Source organism: Corvus cornix, chromosome 2, assembly GCF_000738735.6.
Source record: "Corvus cornix cornix isolate S_Up_H32 chromosome 2, ASM73873v5, whole genome shotgun sequence".
Classification (NCBI taxonomy): domain Eukaryota; kingdom Metazoa; phylum Chordata; class Aves; order Passeriformes; family Corvidae; genus Corvus; species Corvus cornix.
In genome coordinates this window covers 87,879,849-87,901,147 of record NC_046333.1, presented here as the reverse complement: position 1 = coordinate 87,901,147, position 21,299 = coordinate 87,879,849, and the positions used below count along the sequence as shown (strand labels likewise).

The window sequence follows — 21,299 nt, the reverse complement described above, 5'->3', positions numbered from 1 at the left end:
ACATTCATGCACGAACTTGCTGAATCCAGAATTTAAAATAGCTGGATTTCCCATGAAAAAACTTTGCAATATGGATTTACCAGGGTTGTGTTAAAATGAAAAGCTGAATGAAGTGCAGGAAGGGCTTGCAAAGCCATTTAATAACTTCATTTTAGGTACTAATTAAACATCTAACATCTTGTAGTGGTGTGGAGATTTTTAAAAATTTATTCAACTGCATATATTGGATTCTCTTCTAAGAGGCAATGACTACTGTAGATAGGTAGGAACCTGATTTCTAGACATAGGAACAAATCTACTTTATTTACTTTTTGGCTTTTAAAAGTGAAATAAGAAGCTAGATTCTAATTTTGTGGAGATTAGAGGAGGAAAGAGTATTCACAATTACTTGTGGTCTGGTTTTTGTTTTTAGAACAAGCCCTTTTCCCTTGTAACGACCTTCATTGAAACTAAAATGCTTTGAAGTACATTCTAAATAAACAAATAGAGGTGTCGTAGTATATATGGTCCACCCTGAAGGCTTATTTGTGGGTGAACTCCAGCATTAAGGGCCATTAAATGAAGAAGAGGTATCATTATATTTTACTGCGGAAGGATGTTTTTTCTTTGCTCTGTTCTGTACTAGTTCTGGTAAATATTGAGCTGGCAATACATGTTATACCTGTTTAAGGTATAATTTCAAAATGCCTGGTTTTTTGCTTATATGGACTAATTTTCTGTGAAGAATCTCTGCCTATAGGCTCTATTTTTCTGGAAAACTTAAGATGATAACAAGTATGATTTAAGCCTTACTAGTGCAATTTTTGATAACATTCTTAGAATGCTTTGGTAGACCTATTGGTTACCTATATGACAGATAAATAATTTTGCTGTGCTTGAAAATATCACAGGTGTCAGCCACTGGAAGCAAATATAAGAAAGCCAAATCTTTAATTTTATTGATGTTGATTTTAACCTTGGTGTGAAGAGTCTCAATTATAACGATATTGCTGCCTTTCTTAAAGAGCAATGGTTTGAAAACTTGCCGCTACTGCTTTGGAAGTTGTGTATCTACACACATGCACCAGCTTTCAACGTCGATATTAACCTTTATTTTTGTTCTAAGTAAGGCTATGCAGCCTGGTAATTTGTATTGTGGTCAATACCTCTTGGGATTTTCCTCTGAAATAAAAGAACTGAATTTTTTATTAATAGGGAGGCATCTAGTTTCTCATTGGGAATGTAGAAAATATGAAGTATTTCCTCTGCAGATGGTGAAAGCAGAAGCTGGTTTTCATAGATAGTGAGTTAAACCTAATTCTTCTATTTGGAAGATCTGGCTGAATAATTTAGTCGTCGTCAAGATGCACTGATGATAGATATGGCTTTGAGATGTGTGAATAATTCTTGACTACATGGGCTGATGCATGCTAAAGAGCATTTGTATCAGTTGTCTTAGGGATATGCATTGTTAGAAAGACACCTTTAGTTTGTTCTACCTCTTACTATTCCCATTTAATTTATTTTGTATCTTTTAAGTAAAGGGACAGATAACCAGAAAATGTAACTGTTGTTTAAAGGACATACAAGACTTGGGCATATCTTTAGTGCTACAGTTTTCCGCTTCCTTGTCAGAGATGGTCACTCAGACAATGAAAGTGGGTTAAAAGCACTAGCCTTTCATAAATTGCATTCCCACAGATTTTGTAATATATATGATTTTTTAGAGGCCAATGTTTTCAGTAAAGACTATAATAAACAGAGAAAACTTAATGCAGTAGTCTCTTCCTAGAAAAAACATGAGTGCAACCACTTACAGGAGTAAATTATCCCCATTTACCCAATGAAATGAAGGTAATAAATGATTTATTTAAAAAAAAAATCACAAATCCAACAAAACTGTTCACAGTTATACAGAGTATGAATATGTGTAGAAGATCCTTGAATGTATACTCAGCAAATCTGCCCTTGATTTTATTCCTTGGTAAAAAAGAAATTAATGGTAGTTATACTGATAATAGAGTCTTAAATTTTTCTAACAACAATTTCCGAGCAAGGTGGAAAGAAATCAAATGCTAGTATGGAAAAAGTATTTTTAAAAGTCAGTCTTCAATACGAAAGAGGAGGAGAACATGTTATTTTTGTTCTGCTTGACTGCAGCATTACTGTGGGAGAAGGCATGCATAACCAAACTTGTCCGGAAATGTGTTTAATGTACTTGGAAAACATTAACTTCTTTCTGTAGCTGTATTTGTATTTTTTTCTCCTGTAAGCCTATTGCATGATTTCGTTATGAGATAGAATTCCACATGTTTGTTTTATACTTTGTAATTGTGAAAATAACTGTGTTTTGGGGGTGGTTATGTTTGTTTGTTTAATTAAAATACAGCTCCCAACTGCCTGGATTTGACATGTGTATTTTAGGGAAAGGGGAAAAAATATTTAAGTATTGACTTGTTGATAATGTTCAAAATTGTCTGACAGGTTTTTTTTGTTGGTTTCATTTGTGAATCAGCCTCCTTCCTGAGGCTACAAACAGGAACTGAGATTTGCATGTAATGGCTGGTTCTGATTGCTCAGGGCTGGAGGGTGATTGCTGAGGCTTAAGAGCCGGCTTCTGGTCTTGCTGGGGATCTCAGTGGCCCCTCCGCCTTCCCCAAAAGCAGTTGCCCTTGCAGGTTCCTTCGTGTGCTTCTACATATTGCACTGGGGTGCTCAAGCCATTCCAGCAACCTGGCCCTATTTAAAATACAGCTTTAAACACATGGATGAAAAGTCAGGGAGTAGATGCCAACAATTCGCTGCTCACCTGCCTCCTGTTCTCCTTCCCTTGCTCTTTAGGCTAGGGAGTCACAAAGTTGTTTCCTTGCAGACTTGCAGCTGAGCATGCGGCACGCTGAGGTGGGACATGAAAAGTGGTGTGGGCAGGTTCCTGCTGTGTGACACCTGTAACACTGCTCCCTCAGGAGCTCACTTCCGCACAGTAGTGCTCAAGGCCATGGAGGTGGGAAGTAGAAGGTGTGGCTTTCTCTGCTGGGGGCTCCAGCTGGTGACAGTTTCCTAAGGCTTGATTAGGCCCCTTGAGCTCCGGTTGACTGATGGCTGTGGTGTCCAAACACTCAGCCATTTGTCCCTGTCTTGGCACAGTTCCTGTGGTCAACTGGCTTTGTCAAGGACAGCCCCAGCTGGGGCTCTTTGCACGCCGTAAGCACAAACCATGAACTCTGTGTTGCTGCTGTGATTTTACATAAAACTGTAAAAAGAAAGGAATTGCAGGTTTTCATTTGTGAACCCAATGCAAATTGGTCTCACTAGCAGGTTTGAATTTCTCATGATGAATTTCCAACTTACTGCTTCACCTGGGGCATTGGGCATATAACCCAGCATCCAGCAGATCACCTGAAGGTGTTAAACCAAATGTAAGTTTGAAAATCGAGCACAAGACTATAAATTTCAAACTAAGCACCTCTTGTTTTTTAATGAACTGCAGTATGTAAGTATGTGTTACTGTTAGTTCTTGGATAGCTTAGGATGTCCAGGAGACAGGCTGGGCTTCCTACAGAGAGACCGTGGTTTGAAATGAACCTGTAATTTCTTGTGTGACTACGCACAGTCACTTAAATAAAAATCATCAATTGGCTTACTCAGGTTTATTTTCTTGCAGTTGTAAGAGCTTTCTTTTTTGGTTGGTGATTTTTTCTTGTTTTTCTGGATAGCAAGCACGTATACGTATATGAATGTTATTGATACTATTGTATTGGCTTCTGCATTTGAAGTTTGAAGAAGTGAGTAGCAAGATCTAGCTAAATTGTAAAAAATAATTTGCTTGAAAAAATAGTAATGCTCTTCTGGAGAGTGATCAGGGTTAGGCATCAAAACGTCTGAAGGGTCTTGAAGTGTAGCTTAACTTGCAGCATGTTTTGCACTAAGGCTTCAGGGGCTGTGCACTATTTTCTTCCTTTCTCTGGGTAGATCAGGAGCAGAGTGCTGGAGACTCCTGTGAATGTTGCTCTCTGCTGAAGCCTGACAAAGTTTGAAGATAATTAGGGCACAGAGAAAGGGAATGGTGGAAGTGTAAGAGAGGTTGGGGATTATAAGCAAAAGGGTCAAATACCCTTTTTTCCCCAGGAGTGGAGAAGTCTGTGTGCTGGGGGCATTAGGCGTCACAATGCAGACTGAGCCCTGAAGGCCAGGCTGATGAAGCCTTGAATCTGGCTGCCAAAAATATTCTCATCTGGTGGCTGGCCCACAGTGAAGGATAACCTTCCTCTTACCCATCAGTGGACAAGTGGGTAGAGAGCTGTTTCTGTAAGTGAGAAGGGGTTTTTTGCCAGCTGAGGTGGACAGTGGAGAAAAGACTTTGTGGTATAATTCATGTAGTTACTTGACTTTTTGCTGAAAGGTGAACACAGTGCTGAATAAGTAGTTTAAAACTTAGCTGCTAGAAAATTAGAGAATGTGAGATTGAAGGCTTCCTCTACAGTCCTAGTTTGTCATCACCTTTTTGTATACTCTTGATAATTGGATAATTGTATGTTTTATTTAACAACAACCATTCCTGAATTAGCCTATTTTCTGGATATAAAAAAAATAAAAATTAACATACTGTGATTAACTGCAAACTGTATATCAAGAAAAATTGCAAAGCAATATAAGTGTTTGCTGGTTTATAAGGAAATATTGTTCATAATTCTCCTAAAGATTACATCTTCCTTTTTATCTCCTTCTTTAAAAACAAAACAAAAGAAAAGAGCCAGAGAAAACAAACAGCTAAAACCTCCAAACCACACCTTTTCCTAGGAAAAAAAATGCATGCTGGCTGAAAAACGAGTCTTGACAGCTTACAGTTTTGATTTTAGAAAATATACAATGGTGAACTATCAATTGGCGGACAAAAAAACCTATGAGAGTATTGTTGGAAGTGTTGAATGCTTATGTGTGTCTGACTTCTGAGCTGTCTATGAGAAGGCAATTGTTTTAGCTGCTTCTGAGTGTAGATTACACATAGATGAGTGAAGATGGATCACTGCGCTGCTTTGTTGCCTTTGCAACCCCAAAAACCCCACTTTATATAATTTTACATGTCATGGCTCTTCATGCTTTTCATGTTACCCTTTTGAAGAGATGTGTGGTAGCTGCAATGCTTCAGTATTTTAAGTGGGATTTTTTTTTTCTAAATTCAATTTCTGTAGCTGAGTAAAAGAAAAGCCAGTCTGTGTTTTAAGGCAGATACACAAAAAAGGGGAGATGGCAAATTAGTACTCATATAGGCCCTATCCAGCTTGGCCAGCAGTCTATGTGATACTCATATTATGCAAGTCCCTTTGTAGCTGTCCCCTTAAAAGTGAGGCATGGTTTGGTAATTGCTATGGTAATTAACCTGGAAAACTATCCTCTGCTTCGCTTGCCAACTGGCTTTAAACGCTGTGATGTTAATTGGTAAACTGATCCAGTGAAGAGAGGCTTGAAATGTTTACAGGCTTGTCTGAATTGAATTCACCTCTTATTTCAATGAATGGCTTTTTCTGTTTGATGGGATGTTCTTTTGTTTGTTTTAATTTGTAAACACTGGTTTTGAGATTTTTGGTTTTCATGAAGACTTTTTTTTAAAAAGAAAAAAGCCCAAACAACAAAATAACTTTTTTCTTGTGGCATGTTCTTCTTTGATATGGATTTCTGGCTTCATGAATTTATGTATGCTAGACTGTAAAATATTGACATGTTTTAAGGTTCTGCTTGCCTTACATATGGTGTTTGTGTATATATTCCTGAAACAATGTGTTACTTGATAGAACCTGATTTGCATTAACTCGAGACTGTTCTGTCAGTTGAGAGTAAACAGAATTATTGTAGTGAAACTTGTATTGTAAATGCAAAAATATGTAGGAAATGTAAAAGGGGGTAAGGGGTTTCCTAGTTACAGATTATAAAAACCTGTCTTGACATTGCCTTCCTACTTTATAGTAGGTGTTTGGGTTTTTTACTGATTTAAACTAAGGCAGTGACTCATGCCTAACCAAGGTATACATTGCAAGGATTACCTGTGATTCTCTTGATAATGTTCACATTTAGAACATGGGAGCCCCCTCTATAGGTATGCATTTATGTTCTGGTTTACAACAAGCTAATTTTGCAACTTATTCTTTTACATAAGAAGCATTTGTTAACTTGGGGTCTTCATGATGTTGTGGGTTACTCTGAAAAGCAAAGATAGATAATTATAAGAACTGTCATTAAACATAATTTTTGTTTTATAGGTTATTCAGCAATAGTTATGAACTCCCGTTTACGAGCCTTAGGTGGGAGGATAAATAACATACGAGCATCAGAGCTACCAAAAGAGAAAACCCGATCAGAAATAATCTGTAACGTCCACTTTTTGGATGGCTCAGTACAAAGCTTCAAAGTCAACGTAAGTTCAGAAAACCACTTTCTTTTTAAATACATAGAAATTTGTTTGAAAGCTGCAGATGAAATATGCCACCCTGAGGTATTTGGTATTTCCAAAGGATGTTGAAGATGTAACTTTACCATAACAAATTGCAGAATTACTGATTATGAAGTGAGTTTATAATGTGCTATTTTAATTTATTTTCAAGCCAACCAACTTCAATGTCATAAAATCATGGCATGCAGATTGTATCTGGAAAAAGGTCTTCTATATGATATAAAACCCACGAAGAAACAGATCTGGTGATCATTATCAACTATGAATAACTAATTTATATGTAAAGGGAACTCTCGAATTGGGGTGTGCTTCTCCTTCAAAGGACTGGTAAAAAGGTCTCCTCCTGAAAGGAGGAGGCCTTACAGATTCTTGTAGTGATGTCAGTACATATTTTCTGAAATGCAAAGATGATATAAACAGTGAAGACATTGTGGCACAGTAGGACTATTCTGTTCGGTCTTTTGTACTTCAATAGAGTCTGTTTATATGGGTGTGGGCAGGGAACAGGGATTAATGGAGGTTTGTACTCTGTGTTTTTATTCTGTAAGGTGTATAACCTTTGGTACTGATTAAAATATCAGTTTATTTTTTAATGAAAACAAAGGAAATGGCTTCACTTCTCAATCAACTTTCAATAGAATTATCTGACCATGCAGAAAAACTGTGGATAAATTTAAGTAGAATTGTGTGTATTTCTTTATATGATACTTATTTTATCCAATTTACCTTATTTGAGAAGAAGCATTTTGCTGAGGAAGCAAAATGTTTACATATGTTTACATTTCTTAGAGTACATGGTGCTTTCCAACAGGACATTCAAAACTGCACCCGAAAGTTGTATTATCCCAAGTCTTATTACAGTTCTCTTTGCAGACTGATTTTGTTTTTTAACTTTGTCTGTTGGATATTAATTGAAATATAAATTATTTGATAGCATAGAAAGGTTATTTTCACTGTAGTAGATACAGCATTAGTCTCATCTTAGTATGTATTTTGCATGCTATGTATTCGTATATGTGTGTAATATTGGGGAGTGGGGTAGAAGGACAGAAAGAGAAGGAGCAACATGTTAGTATACAATTTCCATTCTTTGTCTCCAGCATGCCCTAGGAATTGCCTTGTCTGTCAGTGAGCTGGCATAATTGCAACACACCACCCTGCCTCACACAAGGATCTGTGTAAAATGAGGAATTAAAAATGTTTTTAAATCCATGCATAGTAGTATATTTGTTCTTTGTAAACAGATGGTTACACAGCTTTACATTTAGTTCTTGCCCTGAAGTCCCGCACTATACAAGTGAAATTTGCTTTAGGCAGTGCGGGCAATACAGGTACCATTGAGAAGGAACTATGTAGACCTTAAAGCAGCCTTTTGGTACCTAAAAGAAAGCTGTAGAGCGACTTTGTACAAGGGCATGTAGTGATAGAGCAAGAGGGGAATAGCTTCCAACTGAGAGAGGGTAGATTTAGGTTAGATATTAGGAAGAAATTCTTTGCTGTGAGGGTGGTGAGGCACTGGAATGGGTTGCCCAGAGAATCTGTGGATGTCCCATCCTTGAAAGTGTTCAAGAACAGGCTGGATGGGGTTTTGCGCAACCTGGGGTCGTGTAAGGTGTCCCTGCCCGTTGCGGGGAAGTTGGAACTGGATGATCTTTAAGGTTTCTTCCAACCTAAACCATTGTATGATTTTTTAAAATTCCGAACCCAACTGATTTCTCTCCCTACCTTCAGCATACCCCTAGGGTATCACTGCTGGTTACCTCCTTCATCCAGGAATTCTAAGGGCCTCCTTTACTGCAGCTGTGATGCTGAACTGCATAGGAGTGATGTAGGACTCAATATTGCTCTAGTTAAAACAAGCAGGGAGTGTGGCTACCCCGCTGTATTATGGACTACAAAAAGGAAGAGGTTTCGCAGAAGATTTATGTTCTTCGAGTACTGAGCTGTCATACTGGTAATGAGGGAGGTTGCACTTTTCGGTGAGGATGGCCTTTCCTGATTATTTAACCTTGATATCAGCCTAAGAATAGGCTTTGCCACACTCTGGTAGTGTCATAAGGACCATTTTTCAAAAGGGTTTGCAGCCAGCTGCAGAAAATTTGTGTCCAAGTTCTGCTTACATTAGCAGAAAAATTAAGCTTTGTGAAGTTTTTGCCTGACTCTGTGTGTGTGTGTGTTTATTTTAATTGCCAACATAATTCAGTTTCATGTCTTTGAGCAAAGAATAACTTGGGTCCTTGATCAGTCTGGGAATCAGTTGGCCATGTACTGAAGGACAGTAAGTTTTGCTCTGAACAGATTTTCCCCACTGGTGAAGTCTTTCTGTGTTGCTTTAGAGAAACTGTTTCTGGTATCAAGATGTTTTTCTCCACATTTAATTCATTTCTGGATGACAGGTTAATTGACAATTCCATATTTTAAATAAATTAAATATGCATATCACAGGGCATGATTATCCAGAAGACAAATTAGCAGAAATGTATTAAATGATGTAGTACTACATTATTAAAATGAAGGTGCTTTCTGAAGTGACTAGACATAGTTACAAGATACATGGATAAAAAGACCTACTATGTCTTGTGGATATTGTAAATATGTTTTCTAGTTTTTTTACTTTCTCAGCTTTTACAGTTATTGCTGAAATATGTTGAATTTTTCTCCTCTGTTGGAGTTCGGAGAATGGGAACTGAACAAGATCACCTCTTCTAAGCGTAAAGTGTAGTGTTTTCTCTTGAACATTTCTCTGCAGCATTATCAGTGGAAAATTAAGGTTGGAAATTTTTCAGGGTTGTTTGTGATCTAATGGTACCTGGTTCTGATCTGTGAAGGCTCAAATTTTGGATAGATGTTCTGCTTTGAGCTAACATTAGGCTAATATTCACATATGCATAAGTAGGCTTTATGTTCATTGACAGGATTATGTTTTTCAATGACAAATAGTGGAAAGTAAAAGTGGAAAAGCAGAATGCTTGCAGCTTGGCCTTTGTGCACTTAATCGCATAAGTGGAATTGGAGAGTTCTCTCATTCTAATGACAATGGACTGAAAACAACTGAGCATTGCTTTGTCATGGAGCAGCTCTCTGAACACAGAATTCTTACTGCAAAAGGAGTTCTTTCTTTCAAAGCCGTAAGGAGATTATGTAGAAAAATAACATTAAAGAAAAGAAACATCGTGGGTGAGAAGAAACTTAAGATAAATTTACTATAAGTTTAAACAAATAGATATTCCTATGTTGTCATTTCTTTTATCTTGTTGACAATGCAAATGTGTTCAAGACTATGGAATATGGGGTGGATTTAAATTTAATAGAAAGATAATAGATTAAATAGTCTAAACTTACAACACTGGGAACAACATATATTTTGGAATTTTGAACTAGTACTGACATCTTTAAAATGATGGTAGAACATTCATGGTATCTCAAAATACTGCATCTTTAAGAGAACAGGAAGAATAGAGATAAAACTTTCTTTTCATTCTCTAGAAACAGGATCTTTGTAGAACCCACAGAGCTGATTTTCATCAAATTTTGTTAACAAAATGCATGGCACTTTTGTAGTTATACTTATCTGTTTCTTTCTTCTTTATCATTCTGATGAATACTACTTCAGATGGTACTTTGTTTTCCCAGTGGTTCTGTCTGTAGCAGGGTGAATAAAACCCAAGTATCCTAGAAATGGAAAAAGGAAGAAGGAAGGTAGATTTTGCATATGGATATAACCAGAGGAACTTTCTATCTATTGAGAAACCTGAAGATAGCTACATAATTTCCATTTTGAAAATTTGTTCTTATTAGTCACTTATCCCAAAGAATATTGGTATCCTGACCAGCTGTAAATAAAGACTTAATTGCAAGAGAGCAGTGCCATTTTTTCTCCTGGATTTGTTGCTTTGTCAGAGTAATGAAGTGATTGGCTTTTTTGTTCATTGTTTTTATTTAAAGGTGTTTATACTACAGTTCTGGTGAACCTGAATTTTGTATTCATGATATCACAAAGAGTTCATCAGTATAACTTATGTGTGCTGGTTTTAGGTCATCATTATCAAGAAAGTTCACATGGGAGTACAGACAGACACATTCCACTACATTGCTTACAGTCCAAAGAGAAATGTATGTTAACTATGCAAGGTTGAAGTGGCCTTTCTTGTTCCACCTTTATGTGTTTCAGTACTTAGATGGAACATGTCCAAAGTCCAGGCAAAGAATAGAAGGTGCATGGAAGATGAGAATTGGAAATGTTCTTTCAAAACTACATTTAGACTGCATTTAGTACTGAATGTTGCACTCAACTTTAATTATATCCAGGCTTTCATGAAGCTCCCAGTAAAACTTCAGGTGTTTCAGTTTTGTGATAAGGTTAACTCACCTCTGTCTCTGATGTCACTTCTGTCTTGTTCTAAGGCTATAATGCATAGGCTTTTCACCTGGGGAAAAATATTTGCTGTCATTCTGATATATACAGAATTTGTTCACATACCATGCTTGAGTGTGTTTAATAGGTATTTATTATATTATTATATTACATAGTGCAATAATGAAAATTTTTCTGTAACTTTTGGTATAATCATGCAGGAATTTTCTGGGTTTGCTCTACTTTGACCCATTTACCAGGAATGACCACTTGGGAAGGATGTCATTCCAGTAAACTGACTTTGGAGAAGGGATAAAACTGACAGCATCAGATCACTTCGGAATTGCATTGTCTATCTAAGTTAATGTTTTTTTCTTATTACCTGTGATTTTTGCTTTTAGGCTAGTTGGCTTTTTGTAATAGGGTTTCCTTCTAGAAATAAGATGATGAGGCTGTAATAATTCAAAAAGTTGCATGAATTGAGGCTCAAATTGTAAGGAATGATTTTTCCTTCCCTTCCACCTCAGTTAAGTTTCTTCTTCCAGTATTTGAGAAGGAATATGATTGTTAAAATGAACACCTACAATTACTACCAGTATATTTAAAATAATGCACAGAGTTACAAGTCTTAAAAGTTCTTTTTGATTGTGAGTGTGAGTTTTATAATTTTAAGCCACTCATAGAAAAATGCAATACGCAGAATTTTTGCATCTCTGTCACCAGATTTTCCTAATCAGTACTGTTTGATAGTACAAGACAGTTTAATGCTGCTCTGTGTCCCTGCATGTTGAAAGAACTGCCGTATGAAGTTTCAGGCTGGCAGCAAATATTTAGTTTTGTATTGAGACGGGTCAGTATACTCAACTGGAAAGCAGTAAGACAGTATGAAATTTGATGATGCCTTTGAGGACACTGAGAAAATGATCTGCCCTGCAGCAGGCTTGTTAGTCTTAGCCCTTTGTGAGGCATGACTTCATAATAAATGATGAAGGAAAGAATTAACAGAGGGGTGATTTTTCCAAAGTTAGAACTGAAATGATTAACCTTATATACATGTGTGTTTTAAATAATTTTGTGAGGCAGAGGAAATGCAGTGGGTTAAACCTCTGTCCTTGGATAAATATTTTGTATGACCTTTATACAGGAAATATGTGCTAAAGTGTATGGAATCTAGAAGAGTTACGGGATGGACAGGGAGTTGGCTGAGGAGGTGGCAGTAGATCTTGGTGAAAATAAATAGTGCAAGGACATAAAGAGAATTCTTGTCTCTCAGATTTCATTAACCTATTGCTCTTGAAACTTTTTCAAAAAATCAAAAATATCAGGTTTGAGGCCTTATTAACAATAAAAAGATACAGGAATGTGAGGTAGCAGGTTATCTTGAATAAGGAGTAATTGCAGTGAGGGAAATCAGTAGTGTAAACTAATAGCTTTTATGAGATGAGGTAATGTTTTTATAAGCTCAATTTTCAGTTGCAAACAACAGTTTGCAGACTGAGCTGCTCGTGTGTTACTGTTCTGAAAAAGGTGGGTGCTTTCATGCACCAGGCAAGAATCTTCAGCCAGTGTCAAGGAAGTATTAACAATGTTAGTCTTGGCATTGAGGCAACCCTCCAGGGAATGTCACATGTGGATCCTGGCCACTTGCAGACAAAAGAGGAAAGTTCCAGTCAGGCAGGCATAGAAAGTACAACTAGAATGCTCTGCAGAAGACTGAAAAGAGGAAAGAGCCTGTTCTGTTTATTCTAGATGAACAAAATCTTCCAAGCTCAAATAAGAGCATCAGGTGGGTAAATAAATTCCAAGAAGAGAAAAGGACAGAGTTAGCAGAAGAGCTAGTTAGCTGTGTGTAAAATTACTGCAGAAATTAAAAGAAAGTGGTAGCACTGTGTTCAAGCTCATGCATCTTTTAGGACCAGAGGACACAAGCTGTTTAGTTGCAAATTAGTGTTACAGGCTAAATTAGGAAAGGTCCTCAAACAGCACATGGGGGGCAGTTGGTATTGTGTCTGAAGTGAGCGTGAATTTGCAAAAGCTTAGGTGGTGCTTAACTGGGAGGTTATCATCACCAGACAGTGGGGGCAAAGCTTCTGCAAAGGACAGGGAAATATGCTTTACATTGCACTGTCCTCTTAAATTGTCACTCTGTACCACTTACCTTGAAGAAGTTAACAAACTGAAGAACTTTACTTGCATATTTACCTCTTTAGTCCAAGGAACTAACAATTTTACCTTTAAGTTTATGCAGTTCCTAGGGCAGTGAGTCTTGATTATCCCAGATTCTAGGCAGTATTTGACATTAAAAAATAATGAAGGGCTATTTTCTCTTCACAATTGTTTAACTTACTAGAAATTGAATTTGACTAATTTAAATCCCCTAAATGATGTGGGAACTTGTTGTGGCATGGGTAGAATGTAATAGGTGTTAATTATTTGACTGCTTTAAGTATTAATTTTTGACCTATCCAACATAAGGTGTAATTGATTTGAAGACAGATTTAAATGGAGGTGAATAGTGTGTGGTTATGAGGTGGTTGATGCAAAGCTTTTAACAGTTCAGAATAAGGATTGGTAGATGTCATGAAGGTGAAATAAATGGAAAGTTCTTTTCAGGGTGGAAACACTCAAACTTTTTGAAAATATTTCTTTTCAGTAAAACCTTTGAAATTCTTAAGGTTATCTTAAGAGTTTGTGTTATTATAGAAGTGCAGACTAGTAAGGAATATCCATAATTTTTAAAATTTCATTGTAGAAAAGCAAGAGCTTAATTAGGCATGTCTTAACTACTTGCTCTAATGTTTGATAGGGTTAAGGAGAACTTGATTCAAATGTCCAGTATAGCTGAGCAGTGTTTGTGTTGTTTTGCCCTCCTCCTATGGCACAGGGGAGTGAAAATAGGATGTGTTGTAAAGCACCTGACACATTGTAATATCTGAATATGCTGTGGCTATGAATTGTATTGGAATTGATGTCAAAATTCAGAAGCAGTGGTGTGACATGCTTAGTCTGCCTCACTTTACACCTAGGTCTCCAAACTGTTAATGTACAAAGTAAATTGAAGATTGTGCAGCGTGAGCTGTGTGGTCATTTTTAGGCATATAGACTGAAAAAGAATTCAAGTGTTTCTTAAAACAATGCCAAAGTTAAGGAAATAAACATTCCCTTGAAAAACAAGAAAACCCCTTATAACTTGGAATTTTAGCAAGAAGACTTGAATAATTTAAAATAACATTTTTTACTTAGATTTCTGGAGTGGGTGCTTGATCTAGGCACTGGGAAAAAAACTGCTTTTAGTATCAGAGGGCAAGGACTGGAACCACTTAAAAGTAGTGCTGGAAATTACTTTTTTCTAGGAAATGTTGAGAGGCAGAAGAGAAGTAAATAGATGTGTAGATGGATAAGACTAGTGCTGGCTGAACAGCTGGGTTTAGGGTTGGGAGACCCATGGGAACATTGCAAAGAGAGAACTGTGACTGCTGAGCAAGAATGTCGTAGCAGGGAGCTTGCTTGTCCTTACAGGGAAGCAGTGAGAAGGCTTAGCAATTCATATATGCTGGGGGAGAGGGAGGAATGCAGTTGTGAGGGGGTGGGGAGAGGCAAGGTGAAGGCATCTGGACTGGGATGAAAGATTGGAAGCATGGAAACTGAGAAAGGAATTGGGAGATAATGCTGTTGTGAAGAAGTGTTGAAATTCAAACCAAAAATTAGCAGAAGAATCCACCCTCTGTGGTCTTATCCGGCCCTATTTGTAATGAAACCTGAGATACCGGAACTCCTTTCATCAAAGTATCTGTCCCATTCCCTGTAATTACTGCTTTTGGTCATAATATAACTTTAGGAGCTCATTTAGGTGCTGTCAAAAGTGTGCACCATAGGTGTGCAATTAGCCTTCTGAATTGTGCAGGTGTCCTGATGACTCTTGAAAGTGTTTTAACATTCTGCTTATAAAAACCTAACCCTGAGGAAATAAATATGGTCAGTGCTAAGGATGAACTTGCTGGTGTCAGGAAATGCCCATTATTTCAGAGAGTGGCATCTGCTGTTTCCATAGGGCCCTCTTGTGTACACATATGGATAATTTCTGATGGACAAATCTCAGTCTGCATGGTGGAGGCAATGTCACTGATGGTGCTGGACAGAGCTGCCTTACAGATACATGGTGCCATGGCTTTGTGTGACAAGGAATGCATGGTTGCGTGGTCCTTACCTATCACTGACAGTTCAGTTTCTAAGCTGGATTTTAGGCCTATGCTATTTCAGAAAAAAGTGGGATTTGATCAGTGCTGTGGTTTGACCATGCCAGGGAATGGTAGCCTGTTCGAAAGGTGGGGAGTGGGAATGTCCAGCTGGGGTAGAGAAGGAGGGGACAATGTTGCTGCTCTTAGTGACCACACAGCCTTTACAGGCCTGTGTGGACTCACGTTTATTGAGAGACCTCAACTGTTTGCTCTGAAAGTTAAATAAGGCGGGGGACTGCTGGAGGAGAAAAGGTACTCTCGTTGGGTGTTGTTACATTGTTTTCTCCACATGTGACTTTACTCCAGAAAAATGGGAGCGGCTTTTCACAAGAGGCCAACAGCCTGATACAGTAACACTGCTCAGTGAACATTGCGCATTCAAGTCACAAATGAGCTGCTGGGAGTTCTGCTCCAGCAGTAGAAAGTGTTGGATGATAATAATTCCATCCTCCAAAATAAAACTAAAATAATAATTCCATCCTCCAAAATAAGATGGGCCAAGTGGGTGTCTGTTGCTTGAGGTTTTGTTTTTCTTTTCCCATCTTTTTAAATAGGAAGAATGCTCCTATGAGATAAGGGAAGACTGTGGAATATGTTGCTGTTTAAAGCACTCAATCACAACAGTGTTGTACCCTATTAAAAATAATAAAAGTCTTTCTTCTGAACAGGACTCACTGGACTGTTGTATTATAAAAAAGGTTTAAGGAAAGAATTGAATTGGTTTGTAAGTGAACACACTTACTGAGCAAGACTGGGGCCAGCCACAGAAATGTTGTCAATATCGTGCTTGTACATTAAGTCCTTTGTTTCAAGTGATTATTTTAAAAAATAAAGAAATTTGTTTAAGAAATCAGAACTTAATAAAACCAGAGCTGAATTTTTGTTTAAGAATGAAGTGCTTTTTGGAGTTCAATAATTTTCCTCTGAGATTTTGTTTGTTTAGCTTTGGTTTTTTTGAGGGGGTTGGGGGTTATGTGTGCAGATTATTTCTGCTTTTAAGAGAAACATTTGGAAAAATCTTAAACTTTGGAATTTGGAAAGAGAAATTTGGAAAACTTCGTTTTCTTTGATCTTCTTTTTTTTCAATAGAAAAAAGCAAACTGGCCCGTTTTTTGCTTTGTCCAACAATTCTGTATATAAAAATCTAGAGCTAAGATGCAATACAGCTTTGCACTCACCAAATACTGTCACAGGCAAAACAGACTGAACTTGGAGATAATCACTGAATTTATTACAAAGAAAATCGGAGCAGGATGAGAAGTAAAATAAATCTTAAAAACACCTTCCTGCCACTCATCCCTCCTTCTCAGGCTCTACCTCCTCCCCTGCAGTGGCACAGGGAGACAGGGAATGGGGGTTTGGGGCAGTTTGCCACAGGTTGTTTCTCCCAGTGCTCAGGGAGAGGAGTCCTTCCCCTGCTGCAGTGTGGGGTCCCTCCCACAGGAGACAGTTCTCCACAAACTTCTCCAACGGGCTTCCCACAGGCCATAGTTCTTCACAAATTGCTGCAATATGGATCACTCTTCCATAAGGTGGAGTCCTTCAGGGTCACAGGTTCTACCAGCAAACCTGCTCCAGTGTGAGTTCCTTTTTTCATGGGTCTTCAGGTCCCTGCCAGGAGCCTGTTCCACTGCTGGCTTCCCATGGGTTCACAGCCTCCTTTCAAGTGTCCACCTGCTCTGGTGTGGGATCCTCCACAGGCTGCAGGTGGATCTCTGGCTCTCTTGTGGGACTCTGTGGCCTGCAGAGGCACAGCTGCTTCACCACGGTCTGCACCATGGGCTGCAGGGGAATCTCTGCTCTGTTGCCTCCCCGCTACCAAAATCTAGCCACACAAACCAAATACAGTGAGCTATCTATTACCTATTAGCATTTTTAGGATTGCAGTCTTGTTGAGGGGGTTTTGTATTTTATTTAGTGTTTGGTGTTTTTTTTAATAGAATTGGTTCAAGGTGTTCCTTGGCAGAAGTTGGTTAATCTGTTCTCCACAGTGCCATGGCAAGGATATTCTTGTTTGATTTGGGGGAAATTATACCAGCCTTGCACTTCTGATCTCTGCTGCCTGTTTGATACTGTTTTGCCCCAGTTCTTTTGTGATTCCTGTCATGAGGGACATCTAGGCAGAAAATGGGGTGGCTGAATGGCAGCTGAGCTTGTGGACACTGAGGGGCAAGTGAGAGTGCAGGCTGAAGTATGGGATTTTATGGCTGGATCACAGCTTCCTCCTCCTTTTTTTTCCCATCCTAGTGTATACTCACTTTGCTTTTTATCAGCTGATGTGGAAGCACAGCATGCTGCTTTGGTGGTCACAGCAGGGGCCAGAGCAGCCCCACATGTCTGCAAGCTGTGCCTGCAGACTGCCACTCTGGAGAAGGGCAGTGCTCCCACTGTGGGGAAGGGAGAGGTGGTCTGCTTATAATTAATTTTCTGCACTCACATCAAGGGCTGGAATACATGTCTGTTCATATTAGGAAATTTCATATGCCTAATGTATTTTGGAAAGAAACCCAAACCTTTATCAGAATAAAGTCCTTATTGCTGAAAAGCTTTGGACTGATGAATTAGCAGCTATTTTTATTCATGAGTTACATTAGGAAAAAAACCAAAACCATTTATTTCAATTAATTGTATCTTAAAATGTATAAGTGTTGCAGAGTTTCACTTCTAAACTTTTCTTGTTTTCAGAAACAAGACACTGGACAGATTTTGTTGGATATGACCTATAACCAGTTGGGTGTGACGGAGAAGGAATATTTTGGTTTACAGCAAAATGAAACTTCAGTAGATTCACCTGTAAGTATAGTAAATATTAAATGTGTGTGCATGTATATGTGTGTATAAATATATACACATGTATGTGTACACACATATTCATGCACACAGATGCACTTAAAAAACCACTATTTTTCTGTAAATATTTTTAATCCATCTAATAGTTTTTCATTTCACAGCGGTGGCTTGAACCAAGCAAACCTATCAGAAAACAGTTAAAAGGTAAGACTTGATTTTACTATCTTGATTGTAACTTTGTAGTTCTGGTTTTCTGTGTTCTTATGACTAAAACAAATGCATGTTGTCCAGATGGTAGATTTTCTTCAAGAGTAAGTCTTGTGTCTGCCAGTCTTTTCAGCAGATCCTTCTACTTCTCCTTACTCCTACCTGAGTGGAAATAAGACCTGGTAGATCATTAACTTTGATGCTATAATAGCAGCTAAACCTGGTTTCTGAACAGTGTTAGACGTGCTTAGGTGGCCGTGAAAGCAGTAGTCATATTGTGGTGCCAGTGAAGTCCTCCTGAGGGAAGCAAAGGAAGAGGGGGTTTTAAATGACGGAAGCATAGGCAGGTTCATGTATAGGTTCTGGCAATTTCTTGTCTCGCATAGGTGAGAAAAAACAAATTTATGCATTTTTATTAAAAGAAACCAAAAAAACAACACCACACTCTTCTAAGTGTATTTGTTGTTCTAGTATGTCTTGTTTTATACGGCTTTGGGTAACACAGAATGCTAACCAAAAAGGACAGGCCAGCCAGCGTAAGCCTGGCCAGAGAACAGCTTAGGAGGACTGAGTGACACTGTCCCAGTTTGTGCTGTGACACTTGAGCTGTGTTTTTCAGCACTCACATTTCTACCTTGTGCTACAGATCATACATTTTTATGTCAATTCCTACACAAAATTAGCATGATGAACTTCTGTAATTTCATGTATTTATATGTAAGATACAACTGAGCACTATCCCACGGAGACGCCTCAAGTATATTTAGTGCTTTTCTCTCTTCTAATTCTTAGGAGGCAAAGGTAGCTCAATAATGCCTTTTATGCAAAGTATCATATGCAAAGTACTTTAAATGAAAGCACTACAACATGTGAGGGCATTTTCTTAAAGCTGGTGTTGGGGCATCAGGAGAGACTTCTCATAGTTTCTTTTAGTTTCTTGAAAAAAATACTTGAGATATTACGTGGTTGTTCATATAATTTTTCTGTAAATATAGAAATGAAAAGATTAGGCTCCTTCAGTTTTAAACTAAAAATTTATTTGCTCTTCTAAAATATTGCAGGAAGTTTTCCCTGCACCCTTCATTTTCGCGTAAGGTTTTTTATACCTGATCCTAACACACTTCAGCAAGAACAAACCAGGTAATTTCTGTTTGATTTTTGCTTCCATGAACTAGGAATGTGTAAATCCCTTCTTTCCTTCTTGGCAAACTATGCTTTATTACATAGATAACTTTGTATGACTCTTGGTATTGAATGCATTTGGATTGGAGAGCTTGATGTTATACTCATGATGAGTAGTTTCTGGCATACACAGCCTACAACTCCGAGATACAGCTGGAGTATAAGTTAAAACAAAGATATAGGTTTTAAAAGTGTGTTTATTTGCATCTTGAATTTTTAATTTTTTTTGAGTCTGCGTGCCCTAGGTCTATCTATCTTAGAAGTTTCGTATCAACACTGAGTCAGTTTTGGACATGTGTAGTAGATTTAATGCTGAGGGTGTGGGAGGGTGGGGTTTATTTTTTTTGGGCAAGAACAGATAACAATTCTTGTTTTCTAGTTTGCCCATTGCTTGTAACATGCAAAGATATATAATGCTTCAGTTTACAGTAGACCTCTAAAGTTTTCTTTTTTAACCCATCTCCGAGTTTTTGGGGTGGTGCTATATGTGAATCATAAGCAATTTTCAATCAATTTATCACAAGATTTTAATTGAATACTTGTTTTGTTCAGTGCCTGTTATTTGGTGTTTAGAATTTGAAGGCACACATTAATCTGGCCATTAATCTGGCATTTCTGTAGCACTTTCATTGCTTATTAGTTTCAGTGACTTGGGAATATAAATAGTACAACATGTGAAATTATAATTCTTGAAGAAAATTTAGCTTTTGACCTCTTTTGGTATTTGTTAATCATGCAGTTTTAAGCTGTTCTGCAGTTTAAAATTGAAATTCTTCTAAGATCTTGTCTTTAAGGTTCTTCACCTACCCACTCTTCAGTATCACTATAAACTAACATAGTCAAACACACTAATCAGAGGAAGACTGCACTGCTCTTGGAGAATTAAGAACTTTTTGTCAGCATGTGCTGCTAGAGAAATGTCTCATCCTCCATTGAGTAGCTCCAAGATAGACTGTCACAGTCAACCTTGATTGAGATTTGGGGTGCTTTGCCTTTTTTTTTAAATTTTTTTTAAAGTTGCATTCAAAATGACTATTCCAGGGAGAAAAAGAGCCCAGTTTAGTAGTGGTTTGGTTTTTGTAGTGTTGTGACATTAATACTGTGGCCCTGGATTTGCAGTAGAGACTGCCAAAGATCCTTAAAAATGTGAGAGTGAGTGGGTGTATGGTTGCATATTTGTAAATGCCACTAATATTTGTTCATCTGTTTGTATCGTTTGCTGGGAAATCTAATGATATAAAACTAATATATGTAGCTATTTGAATCATACCATTTAAAAATAAATGCACATTTGTTTCTTTTCCAAAAAAATCTTTTCTAGGCATTTATTCTTTCTGCAGTTGAAGACTGATATTGCAGAAGGAAGGTAATAAGAAGAATCTTCAATTTCTCTATAATTATTGCTAAAATAAAATTAAAAAGCCTTTTACCTGAGGATATTGTTGCTGTAAAATTATCCCAACTGATTATCCCAATTTTCCCAAAAATATGCCTTGTGAAACATTGCTTTAAAGGAAAATCACATCTCTAGGAAATGTTACAAATTTTCACATGGCTCACTTATTAAGAACAGTTTAGAAGTCTGCTGTGAATGAGCTGTAGAAGATGCTGTATGTCAACAGGCACAATATCAGCCACAGAGATATTTATGCAAGGCTTGGTGTGCCTGGCATGGAATTCCAAACCTGGGGACCTAGTGCAGTAATCAGGAGGGAGTATCAAAGGGCAGTTCACGCTATCATTTCTCATGATTTCAGGGTTTTATAACCTATATGGTAGGCATATACCCAGTGATTTCTTTGGCTGCGATTTCTGTGTGTTTGTGCATTAAAAAAAAAATAAAAAGGAAAACGTGGTCCACGTACTTGATGTCAGGTGTCAATTGCCTATAGGTGTTGGCTTTTTTCTTTTTTAGTCAGTTTTGGTCATAAGATCAGAGCTGTCTTTGTGCTTGGCATTTGTCTAATTTTAGAGTTTGTGTCTGGTTTTAAATATACCAGAATGCAGCTATTAAAGTAATGTCCAGAGCTCCATAAAAATCTCTTCTCTTTTTTCTTTCCCAAATAAGCATCCAGCAAGAATTTTAGCATGTTCTTTTCTG

The 21,299-nt window shown here is 37.7% G+C and overlaps 1 protein-coding gene across 3 annotated transcripts in view; it reads left to right on the top strand.

Annotated features, from left to right (window-relative positions):
- Positions 1-21,299, top strand: part of PTPN3 (protein tyrosine phosphatase non-receptor type 3) — a 165,033-nt gene that overhangs the window by 62,045 nt on the left and 81,689 nt on the right. For 2 of the 3 annotated variants that reach the window (XM_010393913.4, XM_039568986.1), the window contains exons 2-6: positions 6,237-6,391; positions 17,705-17,812; positions 17,956-18,013; positions 19,078-19,156; positions 20,520-20,564. In XM_010393913.4, coding sequence (XP_010392215.2) covers positions 6,237-6,391; positions 17,705-17,812; positions 17,956-18,013; positions 19,078-19,156; positions 20,520-20,564 — 445 coding nt within the window. The remainder of the gene's footprint in view (positions 1-6,236; positions 6,392-17,704; positions 17,813-17,955; positions 18,014-19,077; positions 19,157-20,519; positions 20,565-21,299) is intronic. The other variant, XM_010393914.4, reaches the window with a different exon arrangement.